A 17,729-nucleotide genomic window follows, 5' to 3' on the forward strand; every position below is an offset into this window, starting at 1 on the left:
TATTTAAATTAAAGGGGTAAGTGTGCTCAGGAGTTGGCTTTGCTCTTCTCCAGGTGAAGAGTGTGGGTTTCTCGTGAGGAGGTTTTGGGGCTCTGGCAGCACACACGTGTTCTGCTGCTGTTGGACAGGCTGTCCCAGAAATGCTGTGGGATTGCTGTAGGATCATCAGCACAGCAGCCCTGGGGAGCAGCAGGACCAGTCTGTGCCCCACAGCCCCACTTTGGGGTCTGAGCTCTGCCCCTGCTCCCCACTGGGCTCTGAGTCTTCTCTGTGCAGCTCTTCCAGATCCCCATCCCCATCTTTTGGGTCTGATGGCTCCCAGATTTATTTCTCCTTTGTCTGAGACGTGGAAACTTCCTTCTCTTGCCCTGTGGTGACTTCTCCAGTTGCCCAGCAGAGGAGCAGCCACTCCTGCTCCCTTTTCCATCCCGGGTGGGGAGCAGAGCCCTTCTGCTTCCCTTGCCCTGCAAACAGAAAATCATCTTAAAAACCTCTCTGAAAAGACTGTTTGAAGCTGGAAACTGGAGGACTTTTGTGGGCAGTAACCACCAAATTGCCAGCCCTGCTTCAGCACCCACAGCACCCCAGGAGGGTGCCCAGTCAGGGTCAGGGATCCCTCTGCCCACCCAGCTTTGCCTGGAGCTGCTACTCCCATGCAGGGACACAGATCTATTGTACAATTTAACTCCAGAGTCACTCTGAAAGGCCCCTGACTGTGTTCAAAACGACTCTGCAGGTTGTTATAAATATACAAAGCTTTTTGTGGGGATATTCATGAAATTCTATCACCACTTACCCTGGCTGGTAATGGCCTTGTTTATGTATGGGCTCTCTACCTGGCTTTGCAGCCTCTCCAAACACAATTCCATTACAGTGTTTAACTGCTCTATCAGTGTAGTACTTAGCTCTCCCTGCTTCCCAGCACAGCTCCTTAATGGCCAGGGAAGGTATTAGGCACTGCAGTTTGTGAGTATTCAAAAGAAAGTTCAAATCTCACCATTTCTTTATTTTAAAATTCATGGAATTTCTAAGTACCAACTTGTAAGCCATGACCAAACAGTAATTTCTTCCTTAAACAGCTTTTTTTCCACCCCCTCCTCTTTCTCCTCCACCAGTTAATGTGATCTCACCACAGCTCTGCAGATGCCAGTCCCTCCTTGTCCCACCGGAGTGTCCCCAGCACCCTCGGGGTCCCCACTGGCTCCTTCCTGCCCAAGAGCAGCCACAGCCCACCCCAGGCAGGGGGACATCACTCTGAGGGCACTGTGGGCTCACTCTGGGGGTTTGCAGGGGGTGTGGGGCAGGGAACCAGCTGTGCCCTCCCCAGGAGTGCTGGGGGGAGCAGAGGATTAGAATTGGGAATGTTGAAAAGGATGTGCAGTACCTGTGTGAGAGGGGTTGCAGCATCAGGCCCCTGGTGGTGCTGGGGACACGGCAGGGCTGGGAATTGTCCCTCAAGTCCTTCCTCAGCAGCAGCTGTGGTGGGGTGGCCCCAGCTGGGCTCCAGGTGCCACCAAAGCTGCTCCATCACTGCCACCCTCACAGCCCTCCACCCCCAAACCCTGCCCCACAAACCCAGCACATCAGCCTTCTCCTTCTTGGCACTGCACGGATCCAGTTCCCAAATCCCTCCCCTGAACCCAGAAGAAAAACCCTTCACCTTCATATCTGGAGTCCCAAAGTCCCACTTCCCACAGAGAAGGATGAATCCCCACCTGCACCAGGCACTGCCTCATCCCTCAGCTGCTGCTCAACCTGTGGCTGTCACCGTGGCCCGGGGTGGCAGGAGGCAGCTGGGAGGATCTGCCTTCTCTTTCCAGCTGATGGAGAGCATTTCCTCCTCCCTGTTTTGGCAGAATGTCACAATTTAATTGTTGGAAACAAGAGCAGGAAATATTAGCAGCACTGGCACAATAGGATTTTAATTTAGCTTCAGGACAGAAATGGGTCTCTAGCAGAGTGCCAGGCTCCAGGATTGCCTGTGACTACGAGGAGCCTGGAGTTTGCCTAATAGTTTTGCACGACCGGGGTAATTCTGTAGGGATGTGAGGGACGTAATTGGGCTCATGCTTAAACACCCTCGTAATGGGAGGCACACTGCGTGCTCCCAGCTCCGTTATTAAACAGCCCATTTCCCTTTTTAATGATCATCTTGGATCACTCCAACAGCCATCAGCCAATAATCCCAGACAAATAAACATCTGTCTCCAGTGCTCCCACAGCTGGGGCTGCTGCTGGGCTCCCAGTGATGCTGGGACAGAGGGACAGCAGAGCCCCCAGCCCCCAGGGACCCCAAATAATCCCTCTGTGCCCAGCCTGGGGGGCTCACAGGTTGGGCTGGGTCCTCAACACCACCCCTTGGGCCACCACTGTCTGCTCAGGCAGGAGGGGTCTCCCCACCCACCCTGACATTGAGGTAAAAGATGGGGCACCACTAAATTATTCAGTTGGCGAGAGGGGCTCTCAGGATGGCGTGTTGCTCTTCTGCAGTGTAATTAATAGTCTTTAGATTAAATATGAAATCATTCCTGCTCATTAATAATTCAGCGGCAGCGTGGCGATCTTCGGAGAGCAGCAGCACTTCACATTCCTCTCGAGTCTGGAGCCTGGAACGCTCTGGGGGAGGCAGCCGCCCTTTCATCCATCTCAATTACAGCGCCTGGCTGCTCATTTCCCTCTCGAATGGGTTTTGCAAAGGTGTGAAACTGTCCTGCCCCCCCGGGGTCGGTGCTGAGCAGTGCCAGGGAGGGGCCGGTGCCCTGCATCCACTCAGGTGCCAAATTCTGGTGATCCCAAGGTGTCCGTGGGCAGTGCCAGGAGGTTTTGGGTTGGATGGAGCTCAAACACACCTTCACCTTCCTCTCCGTGGGCCCTGAGTGTGCAGCCCACACCCAGAGGGAGGTGGAGGGATGGGAAAGAGCTCCTGGTGGCCGAGGTGCCTGCAGTGACAGTGCTGCCATCGTGCTGGTGGCCTTGACCATGGCAGAGTCATCAGTCCCAGCTCCACATAGCCAAAACTCCACAATTCCCAGTCCCAGCTCCCCAAATCCTGCAGTTCCCACTCCCAGCTCCCCAAACTCAGCAATTCTCACTCCCAGCTCCCCAAACCCTGCAGTTCCCAGTCCCAGCTCCCCAAACCCTGCAGTTCCCAGTCCCAGCTCCCCAAACCCTGCAGTTCCCAGTCCCAGCTCCACAAACCCTTCAATTCCCACTCCCAGCTCCCCAAACCCTTCAATTCCCACTCCCAGCTCCCCAAACCCCTGCAATTCCCACTCCCAGCTCCCCAAACCCCTGCAATTCCCACTCCCAGCTCCCCAAACCCTTCAATTCCCACTCCCAGCTCTCCAAACCCCTGCAATTCCCAGTCCCAGCTCCCCAAACCCTGCAGTTCCCAGTCCCAGCTCCCCAAACCCTGCAATTCCCAGTCCCAGCTCCCCAAACCCTGCAGTTCCCAGTCCCAGCTCCACAAACCCTGCAGTTCCCACTCCCAGCTCCCCAAACCCTGCAGTTCCCACTCCCAGCTCCCCAAACCCCTGCAATTCCCAGTCCCAGCTCCCCAAACCCTGCAGATCCCACTCCCAGCTCCCCAAACCTCTGCAGTTCCCAGAAAACAGGAGCTGCCCCACCTCTCCTCCCTCCCTGCCAGCCCCAGCCCCGCTGCTGTGCTTTACAGGCAGGATGGGGACGGTGGGTTTTGCTAATGCTGACAACGACCATAATTTAGCTTTACACCAGCACTAAAACCAGAGAAAAAATTCGTGTCCTGGGACATCTGTGACACAGTTGCTGCTGAGGGCGGATTTATGGGCAGCCCCAGCAGCTCCCGGCACTCCCGGTGCACACGGAGAGGTGAAACAGCCTGGACTGGGCACCAAGCCCTGCCCCACCTGATTCCAGCGGGGTCGGTGGGATGAGGGAGGCAGGGAGGGAGGGTAAATCCCTGTCCTGGTGCTCCTTCCCGAGTGCTGGAGCCGTCGGGCATCCACAGCCCTGCTGGAATGCTCCGGGGCAGGCACAAGCAGCAGATGGATGGCTAAATGCCCCTGAAGACGGCACCTGGAGCAGCAGGAATGTTTTGGGATGCCAGGCTGTGGGGCTGTGCCAGCAGCAGCTCCGGAGGGTCCCTGCTTCTTGCGGAGTGCCATAATTCCTGTTCCCAAAGAGAGAACAAATGTGAGACAGCTGCTGCAGGAAAACCTGAAATCAAAGCCCCGGGTGCAGCAGGGGGGAGGGAGGAGGGCAGGATGAGGCTGAGCCCAGCTCAGGGCGGGAATTGCAGCCCTGGGCTCGGCTGGCTGCAGGCAGCAGCTCCGGGGGTCCCGGCGAGTCCCAAATGCCGAATGTCACCTGTCCCAAATGCCGAATGTCACCTGTCCCAGGGAGCCCCGAACACCTGCCCGGCTGCCGTGACCTTTGTGGAGCCCTCCCGATTCCCCGCGAGCTGCTGCGAGAGGATGAACTGTTTGCACACCTGGCTGGCTTTAAATAGGTTTCATTCCTATTTTAAGTAGGTTTAATTCCTATTTTAAATAGGTTTAATTGCTCCGTGCCCGCCGCAGCTTCCCCCGGTGAGTGAATGGCTCAGCTGAGCCCACCGGCCCCGGGAGCAGCCCCGGCGGGGCTGGCACTGCCCGGGCACCGGGGCTGGCACCGGGGCTGGCACCGCCCGGGCACCGCGGGCTGGCACCGGGGCTGGCACTGCCCGGGCACCGCGGGGCTGGCACCGGGGCTGGCACTGCCCGGGCACCGGGGCTGGCACTGCCCGGGCACCGCGGGGCTGGCACCGGGGCTGGCACTGCCCGGGCACCAGGGCTGGCACCGCCTGGGCACCGCGGGCATTGGCCAAAAGGGCTGTGCTGCAGCCAAGTGCTGCTTCTGTGGGGTCACGGGAGAGGAGGGGCAGCAGGAGGCCAGCGACACTTCGGGGATGTGGGGTGTCATCCCAGGAGGGGCTGGTCCATAAATCCCTCCCTGGAGCATAATGGGATCCCCACATCCTGTGGGAGAGTGCCTGGGGTGATGTGGGACAGTTCTGGGGCTGGATCCATCCCCAAATCACCCCAAAGGTGCTGATGTCCCAAACTGGGTGTGAGAGGAGCCAAAGCCAGAAAGGCCCTGAGCATCCTGAGATACCCAAGAGGTGACTCCTCCTTAAATTGGGCACAAAACCAGGCAGGGATCACAGATTTCCAAGACCTGTTTCTTTTGGAGACCCTGCTGCGTGGTCCAGGGGGATGAAAAGCCAGAACCATGAGGGAGCATGTTAATGAATCTGGAATCCTTCTTTTCTGGTAGTGCTCACTCAGAAATGAATCCACTTTATAGAGCCATAGCAGGGAGGAAATGACTATTCGGAGCCTGATTTATCTGCTCAAATGCTTTGTAGTACTTCAGATTAATAAAAATATTTAATAAAGAATCAAGTTGGTTTATGCAAAGAGAATCACATCCCCTGTATTTTTATTACTGAAAAATTGGAAGCGGGAAGGAATAATGATATAAGCTACTGTATAAATGACAAAAATACCCATTCTAGTTATATGCATTGCTGTACAATCTTTTTCTATCCTATAAACATAATATATTCTTATGCCTATTTCAACTGATTCAGTAGTCATATGCTGCATTGTGCAGTTTAATACCATCCCGTCCTCAACAGCTCTGGCAAGTGATTAAATAAGAAATAAATTTTGCTGTCATTGCATTTAAAATCAAATCAAGGATCATTTGTTACCCCAAACGAACCAGTTATCCTGCTCTGCTCATGAGGAGGCTGCTGTTTGCTGAAGCATTTAGAAATGTATATATAGTAAACTCTTTGCATAATGGCTTGTACTGTAATATGATCTTTATGAGCCTCCGGCTCTGGAGACGCTCAGCAGAGCCAATAAACAGCACATTGCTTTTTTAATTTAAAGTTATAGGTACGAGACACTCCACCTTCTCCTTGTGCTCCTCTGAGCCCTGCTGGCTGTGCCACGGAGCTGGGGGCAAAGCTCTGTGTCCCCCAGTGTCCCCAGTGGGGCACCCCCGGTGCTGGCAGCTCCTCCCAGGGAGGAACCCAGCAGTGCCAGACCCCAGACATGCAGGGAATACACCCCGGGGGCAGAGACAAACTGTCCCACTCACCAAGTACATTAAATTTAATGTCACCGCCTCGTTAATGGCCCCTCGTGTTATAATGTGTAATATAAACTTACAAATTAATTGCAATACCTTCCGAAGCTTCTCTAACTGCTGCCAGAATGAAACCTGGCTAATATCCATCATTTCAAAGTCCATTCTTCTTAGAAGATTGTGTCTGACCAAACTCCTTCTGTTGGCTCATTATTTTAATTCCTCTCCTCCCCAGGAATTCCCATTTTTTGGCCACCTCCACATCCTCACTGGGGCTTACCTGAGAGCAGCTGCTCTTTCTTCTGGGATTTCATCCACAGGTGAGCCTACGCTGCTGAACCACCTGCCTCGTGCTCCAGGTGTGAGCAAAAGCCCATAGAGGGAACCTTTTTCTGTAGAAAGGAAAAAACCCAAATAATTTTCATTAAAAAATGACCATTGTAGGGAAAAGGAGGTTCCCCGGGGTGCCCTGTGGGGGTTTGGGCATCACCAGTGGCTCCCAGCCCCTCTCCATCAGCCACAAACCCACCACAGACCCCTCCAAACCCACTGGGTGAATTATTTGTTGCAAATTATTTGCTCAGCTTTCATGATCAAGTTTTGGCACCCATTAGTTAAACCAGTTAATTTTATTACAGAGAAAACAACAAATCACCCAGCTGACAATAATGAGGATGAACAGGCATTTAATTATCCTTGTTCTAGACAGAACAATTATTAATTTCAAACTGCAAAAACTCATTTGGGAAGTTTGGAGTCTGGAGGATGCTGGTGGGGAGAGGGGATATTGCTGTGGCCAGCGGCTGCATTAATACCAGGAGCTCCAGGAAATCAATTCCTGCACCAGCCTCCTCCTCCCCCTTGGACAGGGCAGGAGGAAAACCACTAAACTCGAGTGTTTGGGGCTGCTCAAAGAGATCTGGAGTCACTTTTGCACCCACTGCTGCTTCTGGGAGGGTTTGGGGTCCCTCTGCACCCAGCAGGGCGCAGCCAGGGGGATCCTCCTGAATTTGGGACAGCACAGACCCCTCCCCTCAGCTCCTTCCTCAGGGCATCCCGGGGCTCAAGGAGAAGCAAAATCACCCAAAAATAAAAGTGGGGGGAATGAACCTGAAGAGGGGAGGGACAAGTGGAAGCTCATCACTTATCCCCGGTGGTCAGTGGCACAGATAACATTTTTCAAAGTGTAATTGCAGTCAATTGTACTTTCCCCCCAGTGCCCGTCAGCTCAGCTGGGGTGATAAATGTTGGCTTTTAAGCAAGAATGGATTGATTATTAATAGCTTAGATACCAGTTACAGGAACTGCAATAAAGCTAGATTTTAATTTCCCTCTCTATTAAGGGATCTCATGTTTCATTCAACGTAGAGAGAAAATAGGGGGTTTTGCAAAGATATTAGATTTACTGCCACTGTAAAAGATCATTGATGCACCCAGCTCTGGGCTATATTCGACTGACTTTTCAACAAAAGGCAGCCCAGTGGGTTGCTGAGTCCCCCTGTGCCCAGCCCTGAACCTCCCTGGCACGTGGGAGCAGAGGATTTCATGGAATCCCAGAATGGTTTGGATGGAAGGGACCTCAAAGCTCATCCAGTGCCACCCCTGCCAAGGGACCTTCCACTGTCCCAGGCTGCTCCAAGCCCTGTCCAGCCTGGCCTTGGACCCTCCCTGGGGCAGCCACAGCTTCTCTGGGTAACATTTCCACATCTCCAGAGTTCCTCACCTCCCAGCCTCCCTTCTGTGCACTCCTGCTCCCCATTAAACCCAAAATCCCAGCAGAAAATCTCTTAATCAGGGTAGGGATGTTTTGGCTGTGATTTGTGTCTAAGTCAGGAGCAAAAGCATAAAAGCTGCCTTGACTGAAGAACAGAGTTGTGCATTTTAATCTCTTATAACTTACTTTTATGATGTAATTCTGAATTATGTTATTGCATTTGTATTTAGAGAGCACACCAGATGGTGCATGCAGTAACACTTTAAATTAGGGTTTCCCAAATACACATTAAATTTAGATTTAATAAGACAGTTATCACATGGGAATTAAATACCAATTGATTATTTAGAAGGTGCCACAGCTCAGCAAAGTGTGCAGCTCCTTGTGCTGCAGCTGGCACAGGGAGGGACCTGGAGGGAGCACCCAGGGCTCCTGCCAGGCACCCATGGCCTGCCTGGCTCTCTGTCACCTCAGTGGTGACACTTGGCAGTGGAGGGTGACACAGAGGGAGGGAGGGACATTGCTGTCCCCCCCCAGCCAGGCCAGTGCCCCGGCATGCTGAGATCCCAGTGTCACCCAGACTGGTTCCAGACCAGCACCAGCCCTGGGTGAATCAAATCCCCCCTCAGAGGGCACCTGCAGCCACACAAACCCACTCACAGCCCTTTGTGCCCAGCCATGCCCAGTTCCTGCAGCCCCACACCCACCCTGTCCCTCCTGGTGGCACAGAGCCCCTGGGGACATGGGACAGCTGTGCCTGGCAGTGTCCCAGCACGAGGAGTGGGGATCCAGCCCTGTTCCCATGTGGGAAGTGAGCACAGCTCACTCACTGCCAGGTCTGTAAAAGCCTTTAAGATCCTTTGCTGCCACTGATTTATTTTATTATTATTATTATTATTATTATTATTATTATTCTGAGCCACAATGTGCTGCTCATAGACTGCGGGTAATTTACTTTTCTAATCAAATTGATTTCCATTCAAATGAATTCTCTTGTCCATCTCCATTCCAGTAATGTTATTTTAAGCGTGAGCTCTGTCTTGGTACAAATGTCTAATCAAATGGGGGGATGCAGAGGGCAGCCTGGTGTGTCCTGGTGAATCACTCACAAGTGAAATTAGAGATGCTTTTAGGTGCAATAATTTATGTATTGTAACTTCTGCTGAGGCCCAGAGAGTGAGGTTACATTGCCCTCCTGGATTTATCTGCCTTGGTTTGTGGCTGGGCATTTCTGCCTTTGTTTTTCCCCCCATTTTTGCCCTGTCCCTGAATTGGACTGATCTAATTCCTCTCCCAGAGTCCCAAGGGGATGAGGGTTGGTCCCATAAGAGCCAGACCCACCATGAGGGATTTGGGTACCAAAACACCAACCCTGCCTCACCCCAGCCCCAGCCCAGCCAGCCAAAATTCGAGTTCTGCCTCCCCTGAGCAGGAACTGCGGGTGGCAGCTTTCCTGTCCCAGCTCCTGCATTGTCACCGTGCCACTGCTGTCACCACCCCGCCACTCCAACCCACCCCTGCCACCCCTCCAGCCCGAAATTATCATTCCTGTCATGGTTCCCCCTCCGACAACCCCCGGAGTTCTCCCGCAGCCCCGCCCGGGGCTGATGGAGGCGCTGCCGGCCCCGGGAACGATGCTCATCCTACTCCTCACCCTTTATTTGTATTTTGTGTCCTGCACGATCCGTCTGAGCCGTCGCTGGCGCTGGAGCGCCGCTGCACAGTGGATCACAGGCGGCTCGGGCAGAGGATGCACGGCAGTGAGGGGCTGGGGTTCTGGGATTTGTGGCAGCTGCTCCGGGGCCCGGCTGGCATCCATCTCCCGCTTCCCTAGCTCGGACGGGGCAGGAGGGGGAGCGGGGGCACCCCCAGAGCCGCCGGGCTCACACCCTGCGGGGAACCAGCCCTGGGAAAGGGGGATGGAGCCAGCCCTGCCCGGGACTCGGCTCGTTCCCTTTGCCGGCTGCCAGGGCAGGGACCAGCAACTCCTGCAGTGGCCAGGGGCAAGCACCAGCCCCTGAAGTGGCCACCTCCTGAAACAGCCAATCCCTGACCTGGCCAGCTCCTAAAACAGCCAGAACCATCTGCAATGACCAGAGCCACCTGCAATGGCCACTGTCTGCAATGGCCAACTCCTGAAATAATCAACTCCTGAAGTGACCATAGCCACCTGCAATGGCCAACACCTGCAATGACCAACACCTTCAGCAATGGCCAATAAGTGAAATTACCAACACCTGCAATGGCCAACACCTTCTGCAATGCCCACCCCTGCAATGCCCACCCCTGCAATGCCCACCCCTGCAATGCCCAGACTCTTCTGTCCCTGGGCTGCTGATCCCTGGTCCCAGTATCCCTCCAGTTTTGTCCCTGGAGGCCCCCAGTGGGGACAATCTGCACCTGTAAATAAAGAGCCAGATTCAAAGAGCTCGAGCAGGTGCAGTGCTCCAACATCTCTCCCTCTGGAGCAGATCCCAAGGAAATTAAGGCAGGTGAAGTCCTAAGAACACACCAATAACCAATTTTTAATGCCCTGGGGAGGAGCACCCATGGGTGCCCCATCGCCTCTCTCACCCACCTCCCTCTCATTCTGGCACGGCCAAAACCACGATCCCATCCCAGGCAGGGGGGAAACGCCTCTTTTATAACAATAGCAATAAAAATAAGAACATCAATGCCAAGAAAATCCCCTTTCCACCCCCCCAGCCTCGCTCCAGCAGCTCCCCTCGCGCTGCTGCCGCAATCCCGGGGCCCAGCCGGCCTGAGCCAACCCCCCCTGCGCATTTTCCCTCAGCACATTTCTACAGCAACGTCGTTTACTTGGTTAAATAACTCATTTATCTTTTTATACACTCTGCAGATCATAATACACCCACTCTGACAATACCGCACACCAAAGCTCTAATTTTAGCGCTGGTGTTTAGAAGTAATCAGTTTGAAATATTGGAGCGGGCCTACGATGGGCTTGGGGTTGGTTTTTCTGTTTTTTTTTTTCCCCTCCCTGAAATACTGACGTTTGCAAGAAAGCTGCTCATAAGGAAAATTCTGATTATAACAACTCATTTAGAATAAATCAGTTTGGAATGGTTTATGTAACGCGGCGGAATGCGCCGTACGCCGAGCATCCGAGTTTCTGTGTTTTTCCTTCTCAGTGAGATGAGATTCAATGAAACCCCAAATGCAAGTGGTTTTGGGCACTTCTATTTCGCTAAACTGAGGAAATGCAGCTTCTCAGCAATTTTATGGCCAATTGGGTTGGGGGGAAAAAAGGGCAAAAATTAGAGAGGAGAATTACCACTCTCAGAAAGGAGAATTACCAACACCCCCAGCCCGCTCTGCTCCAGCTCAGCTCCTCTGCCTTTGGAACCTTTCCCCCTCCTCACCCTAAAGACAACCACAACCCCAGGACAGCCCCATCCTGGGCAGAGCCAGGGGTCTGGGATGCTGCTCGGAGCTGCCGGTGCTCCCTCTGCCCTGCTGGTGCCTGGGTACCTCCCCCTGGAGCAGGGGAGGCAGCGCAGCCGCCGCTGCTGCATCCCCAGAGCATCCCTGAGCATCCTCAGAGCATCCTCAGAGCATCCCCACCCTGCCCCAGGGCCGTGGGACACCCTCTGAGGCCAGGCAGACTCATCACTGGGGGGTGGCAGGAGTCCTCCTGCCCGTTCTTGGAGCCTGGGGAAGGATTTTCCCTGGTGGAGAGGTGGGGAGCTCCCAGCAGAGCGGGGGACAGGAGGATTTCAGCTGCTGCTGCATCCTCCAGTCGCGGCCCCACTCTCTGGAAAAGCCCCAGATTCATTTGGGAGCGCTGCAAATTCAATTTTAAATCATGATAATAACAACAAATATTCGTTTTTGTAAGTGGAGGGAGGGAGGGAATGTGTGATGTGTCCAGGTAAAAAAGCCTAAAGATGCCCAAACCACATCAGGTGAGGCCCAGGGCTGTGCAGGGAGCGCCAAAATCCCAAAATTTGGGCAAAACCTTTCAATTGGCCAAATCTGGGTATTGTTTCATACCTTGAAGTGGAGCCTGAGCCATCAGAGCCCCCTGAGCATCTATTAACAACCCCCTGCTTAACACTGCCCACCACCCAGAAAGAAACCAGAGCAAAGGAAACCTTTTAATTGTAATTTACTTTATTATTTTGTAAATGTGAATTTTACAAAGCGCTTTACAATTAATGATCACATTGGGTTGGTTTTTTTTTGTTTTTTGTTTTTTTTTTTTTAATGGATTTTTTCATCATATGAAAACAGCTATGAGCACAGTTCCAGCTCGGGGTGGGGGGGTCTTCATGTTTTCTCTCTCTTTTTTTTTTTGTTTAGTTACTGATATATCGTGTCAGCCATGGCTACAAAATAACAGTCTGAACTATACAGAGTAAGAGCACATAAATACTAGTGAATAATGCATGGTAAAAAACAAAATAAAATAAAAAATAAAAAAAAGAAGCTAGCGTCGTTCGTGGCTGAGACAAGCTGAGGAACATAATTCAGTGGTACTGTGAGATTTCCTTACAGCACAGAAAGTATTTTTAACAGTCATGAATTACAGTACTACTTAATACCCTATGAAGACGCTTTAAAAACAACCTTGTACTTTAAGTCCTTTTTTTTCCCCAAACATTCTGTCCAAAGGATTAATGTTCTATTTGAATCAAGTGCCATCCAAATGTTCAAGTCAAAAATATTTATACATTTATACTCAGTCGTTTTTTATTATTTATTAATTATTTAATTTACTTTTTTTTTTCTTTATTCTTGTCTGCTAAAAATAGTATTGCAAGTTTTGGCTTTTTTTAAATTATTTTTATTATAACCTTGACATAAAAATCACGATTTTTTTCCTTTTTTTTTTTTTTTTAATTTTTGTGTGTGTGCAAAACGCTTTTAAACAGTGGAAGAAACTGGAGGAGGAGTGGAGGGGTTTCCAATGTGAGTGCATCCCACTCGCCCCCTCGCTCGCTCCCAGCACGGTTTGGAGAGCAGGAACACTTGGAACAGCAGTTGAATCCCGGGATGGCCACGGGGGACTGCGGGGACAGCTGGGGACACTCTGGGGACACTCGGGGCTCATCCCGGCTTCCCACGGCTCCTTCTCCATTCGCAGCGAGCGATTTTCAGCAAAACGAGAGCTCTGAGCACGGCCCCGGGGACAGGGCTGGGGACGGGGCTGGGGACAGGGCTGGGACAGGGCTGGGGACAGGGCTGGGGACAGAACTGGGGACAGAACTGGGGCAGAGCTGGGGACAGGGCTGGGGACAGGGCTGGGGACAGGGCTGGGGACAGGGCTGGGACAGAACTGGGGCAGAGCTGGGGACAGGGCTGGGACAGGGCTGGGACAGGGCTGGGGACAGAACTGGGGCAGGGCTGGGGACAGGGCTGGGGACGGGGCTGGGGACGGGGCTGGGACAGAACTGGGGACAGAGCTGGGCACAGGGCTGGGGACAGCCCCGGGGACAGCCCGCAGGGCTCTGCTCCCCAGAGCCCGCGGGCACTTCCAGTTTCGGGGCGCTGCGGGGGCTCGGAGCCCGCCGTTCCCAGCCCCGCATCCCCGGGGACCTCCGGGGAAATGCCAGCCCCGAGGAGCCGCTCCAGCTCCTGCCCTCACCGCCGGGAAAGGTCGGGAATGTCACCGTGTCACCGGCCCGTGCGACAGCGGGGTGGCGGAGGGTCATGCAGCCCCTCGGCCGTGCGAAGCGGTGTTTAATTAGCGCTAACGAGGAGGAGAGGAGCTGGTCCTAGGCTACGGCAGCTGCGGGAACTCGGGTGCTTTTACACTCTGCGCTCGTTAAAGGTGCTTGGTATAACTTTAGATATAGAATATACAGGTAATATTGCTAATAGTCAAGCATAAGAATAAAGGTGCAGACATACCATAAATACTGATGCTCTGATTTTACACTGTCAGACCTAGATGAATGCAGTTTCCTATTCACATTATAAAGCAGCCCCAAAATTCTAGAATTTAAAATAGTGTCGTAAACAAAGAGGAGGAAGGAGTTGGTTACGATCTGATCTTCTTAATCTGTTTTCCTTGGAAAAAAAATGATCAAAAAATTCTAAGGCACTCAGGAAAGCCGCATACAATCGATGGACTGCTCTGTTCTCACCTTACATTCAGTTTTAAGGGGTTATTTTTTTTTTTTTTGCTTTTTTTTTGTTGGTTTTTTTCTCGGAAGAATACAATCATTACCATATAACATTTTCAAACATATCATTAATCCTCCACACACAGGAAACATTAGTGCAAAATGCTTGCCCTCATCTACCAGATAAGGAAAAACCCAACGCCCTTCACATTTTAGAAGTTTGCCTTCCTAATAATAATAACAATAATTAATAAAACAAACCCAAATCAGGAAAAAAAAAAAAGGAAATGAAAGAAAAAAAAAAAAAGAAAGGAAAAAACCCCAAAATATACAGGAAGTTGTGCTAGGTATAAAAATATATATTTTCACTGTGCAACTTGACTCTCTGCAGACTCTCTGTCCTAAGCCATTCAAGTACTTTGCTGCTGCCCCCCTGGTGGCCCCCCTGGCTGTCTGGGAACAGGTTTGGTCCAGAATTAATCCCTCCAGCCAAGTGCAGCCCCCAGCTGGGGGGGCTCAGCCTGCTCCCCACCCCCAGCAAGTGCCAAAAAGGAGGAGGAGGAATCCTCTGCAATATCTTTTCTCTCTATATTTATATTTATAGATTTGCACACAGACACACACACAAGGGACGACTTTTGATCTCCGGCACCCGGAGCCGCTCCCAGCTTGCCTCAGACTTTTGGCAAACCCAAAGATTTGGGGATCAGGAGGGTCCTCAGCCAAACCTGAGCCCCACCAAGCTGGCTGAGCTGCCCTCCACCAGCTGTCCCCAGGGCACGGGGACACCCCAGGGCCAAGGAATTGCTCCGTGTCCCCAGGGATGGCAGGGGACAAAGGCCCCCGAGCTCAGCCCGTGGTACCCGGGGTTGTTCAGTGACGTGGGTAAAGTGCAAATAGAGCCGTGCCCATTCCCACTTCTCTGAAGCATCCCACACCTCTGCACCTGCACCAGCCCCCAAAACCTGGTCTGGGGCATCACAGTCCCCCCAAAAAAAGCTGTGCCAAAACCCAGCGTGGGGCAGGACCCCCCCATCACTGATTTGTTGTGTCAGGAGCAGTGGCACAGGCTGGGCAGCCTCGTTATTTACGATGCAAAAAAACTGCTTCAAGTATCAAAGAAAACAAAACAAATGGCCAAAAGTTGGGTTATCCTCTCCCCACTCCCCCTTTCCCATTGGAAATACAAAGAAGGAAGAAAACCCTGAGCAAAGCGCTGTCTGGATTAGGGAATCAAAGCAGGAAAGAAAAGAGGAGCACAGCCACAGCAGCCTAAAAGTGACTCTTTGTGCACCTTGTTCCTCGTCCCCAACGTGTTAGAGAACAAGCTGCAAGTGTCATTAAAGCAGGTCGTTAAGTCACAGTAAAAATAACCATCATTAAAATAGGAAAGGAAAAAAGAAAAGGAAAAAGCCAAACTTGGCTTTAATGTCCCTGTCCCCATCCCTTGGGGGCACTGGCAGTGCCATCCCCGTGGGACCCCCAGCCTGGCCCCAGCAGGGGAAGCTGCAGTGTCCCCTTGGACAGACTCTGCTCACTTTGGGGTTTGGAAAGGCAAGGGACAGAGCAGGTACCTGCTGCCCATCGGGCTCCAGGGACACCCACAAGTCCCATCCCGAGGCCACCAAAGCCACCACAGCCTGGGGACATCAGCCTGCAACAAGAAAAATAAAGACAAATAACTCCACGTTGGGTTTTCCCCAGAAGGGGCAGCGGGAGGGAGAGCAGGAGGCAAAGCGCTTCCTCCTCCCCAAAACCTCTTCACAGAAGGGCACAAAGCTCATTTTATCTTTTAATTTTTGCATCCAATACACTCCAAATTATTAAAAAGTGAGAGCCTGGTTGGCCTGGGGAGGAGGGAGGGGCAGAGGGTGAGCTCTGCACGCACTGAGCTCTGCCTCCGGCGCCCATGCTGCCAGGAGCCAACACCAAGAGCTCCGGGTGTTGTTCCCTTTGCAGCAAGAACAACGTGCTCTCCATGCTCGGATTCCTCCCTAAATCCCTTCACAGGCTGAGGGGGGGCTCCTCCCCTCCCTGTGGGTGCCCCAGGACCTGCACGTCCTGGGGTGCAGAGGGGTGACAGAGCCTGGCCCCCCAGGAGCGGGGACGTGAAGGTGCCAACACGGAGAAGCAAAGGAAAAGGAGTGGCTGGGAGGGAGGAAGGGAGGGAGGGAGAGAGAAACCAAACCCAAACCCAGCCATATTGGGCAAAAACCAGACCACAACCACAACGGCAGCCAGGCTCTCCACCTGCATCCCACGCAGTCCTCCCGACACGTGCCAGCCTGAACTCCCGCGGCACCATCCCTGCTCCAGGGGGCTGCAGGAACCTCCCCGGGACAGCAGCACCACGGCCAGGGCTCCCCCTGCCTCCAGAGGGGTCTGGCCAAGATTTCACTGCCACGATTTCCCCCAGCCCATCCCACTTGGCTCGAGCCCTTCCCGAGACAAACGCGGCCAGTCACAGCACCTGCACCCGAACACACCTCGCTTTCCTGTTCAGTGACAAAACTCTCCTTAGAGGACAAGGTTAACGATGGCTTTACTTCTGAGCTGAGTGATGGATGGGGTGATGACGGGGTGGTGGTGGGTGGGGGGTGGCTAGCTTTTCTCCTCCCCTTCTTAAAACAAACAAACAAAAAAACAAAAAAAACAAGAAAGAAAAAAAAAGGAAAGGAAAGGAAAAAAAAAAACCAAAAAGAAAAAGCTACAATCTTATAGACTAACCTCAGGAATATCAAAAAAGGAGCCCAATATTTTTTTAAGTAGGTCGCCACAGACCTAGTCGTTTACAGTATAACGAATGCGATTATTTCCTTCATAAATTTTAAATACAAGCAGAATAAAAATCACATTTTTTTCAGGCAACAGTAGCAGTTCAGTAGGTAAGTGGCTTGATCACATTTTTTTTTGTTTCGTATTAGTAATGCATGCAAGCAGCTTTAGTATTACAGATCCCTTATAGGTCATGAAATGTTTGCTCTCTTTATAAAGTCCCTCCATAAGTACCATCCTGTCTCCTCACGGGGGTCTCGGGCCGGCTGGAGGAGCCCGAGCCTTGCTCGAAGGGTTGGGGGGTGCTTTGGGTTTCCGATGCCACAGCATCCGTGGCAGCTGCCTCCTGGATGACGGAGCCGGCGCCCTCGGCGTCCTCGCCCTGCTCGAAGGGCTGGCTGGATCCGTTGCTGAGCTCTACATTCACTGTGCTAGTTCTCAGGGCTACGATAGTCCCCGCCTCGCTCCTCCTCTCTGCATAGATGCGCTGCTCGAAGGGCTGGCCAGCAGCGGGCTGGAAGTCGGGCTCCAGGGGGACAGTGTTTGTGGAGGAGCCCATGACACTGCGGTACATCTCCATCCCCTCGGGCAGCATGGACTTGATCTTGGGCAGCCAGCGCTTGCGCACGCGCCGCGCGTTGGTGCACATGTCGGCCGCGATCACGTTCATCTCGCTCTCCTTAAAGCTCGGGGCAAAGTTCTGACAGTACACTGCAAAGACAGGGAGACACGGGGCTCAGGCTTTGGGGGGAGGGACACAAAGGTGAGCCTGGACAGAGCGGGGCTTCACCCACGGGCCTGAGCTCTCCACACTCAGCTGGAGACAACCAGGAAGGGGTCCCAGGAGGGCCATTGTCACAGACAGAATTTAGGAAAAATCCTTTCCTTAGGATTTTACTCCTGAGAAGCTGAGAGGCCTCAGAAACGAAATGTAAATGACTATCTGCTGCTGTGGAATGCAACAGGTGGATCTGGGATTGGTCTCATGTGGTTGTTTTTAATTAATGGCCTATCCCAGTCCGGCTGGCTCAGAC

At 52.6% G+C, this 17,729-nt stretch overlaps 1 protein-coding gene across 4 annotated transcripts in view; it reads right to left on the reverse strand.

Annotated features, from left to right (window-relative positions):
* Positions 1-11,947: 11,947 nt before the first annotated feature.
* The window catches only part of NACC2 (NACC family member 2), a 56,213-nt gene continuing 50,431 nt past the window's right edge, over positions 11,948-17,729 (reverse strand). For all 4 annotated transcript variants that reach the window (XM_059864843.1, XM_059864846.1, XM_059864847.1 and 1 more), the window contains exon 6: positions 11,948-17,406. In XM_059864843.1, the coding sequence (XP_059720826.1) occupies positions 16,907-17,406 (500 nt within the window). In that variant the 3' untranslated portion in view covers positions 11,948-16,906. The remainder of the gene's footprint in view (positions 17,407-17,729) is intronic.

The sequence above is a fragment of the Haemorhous mexicanus genome, chromosome 21 (genome assembly GCF_027477595.1).
Source record: "Haemorhous mexicanus isolate bHaeMex1 chromosome 21, bHaeMex1.pri, whole genome shotgun sequence".
Lineage (NCBI taxonomy): Eukaryota > Metazoa > Chordata > Aves > Passeriformes > Fringillidae > Haemorhous > Haemorhous mexicanus.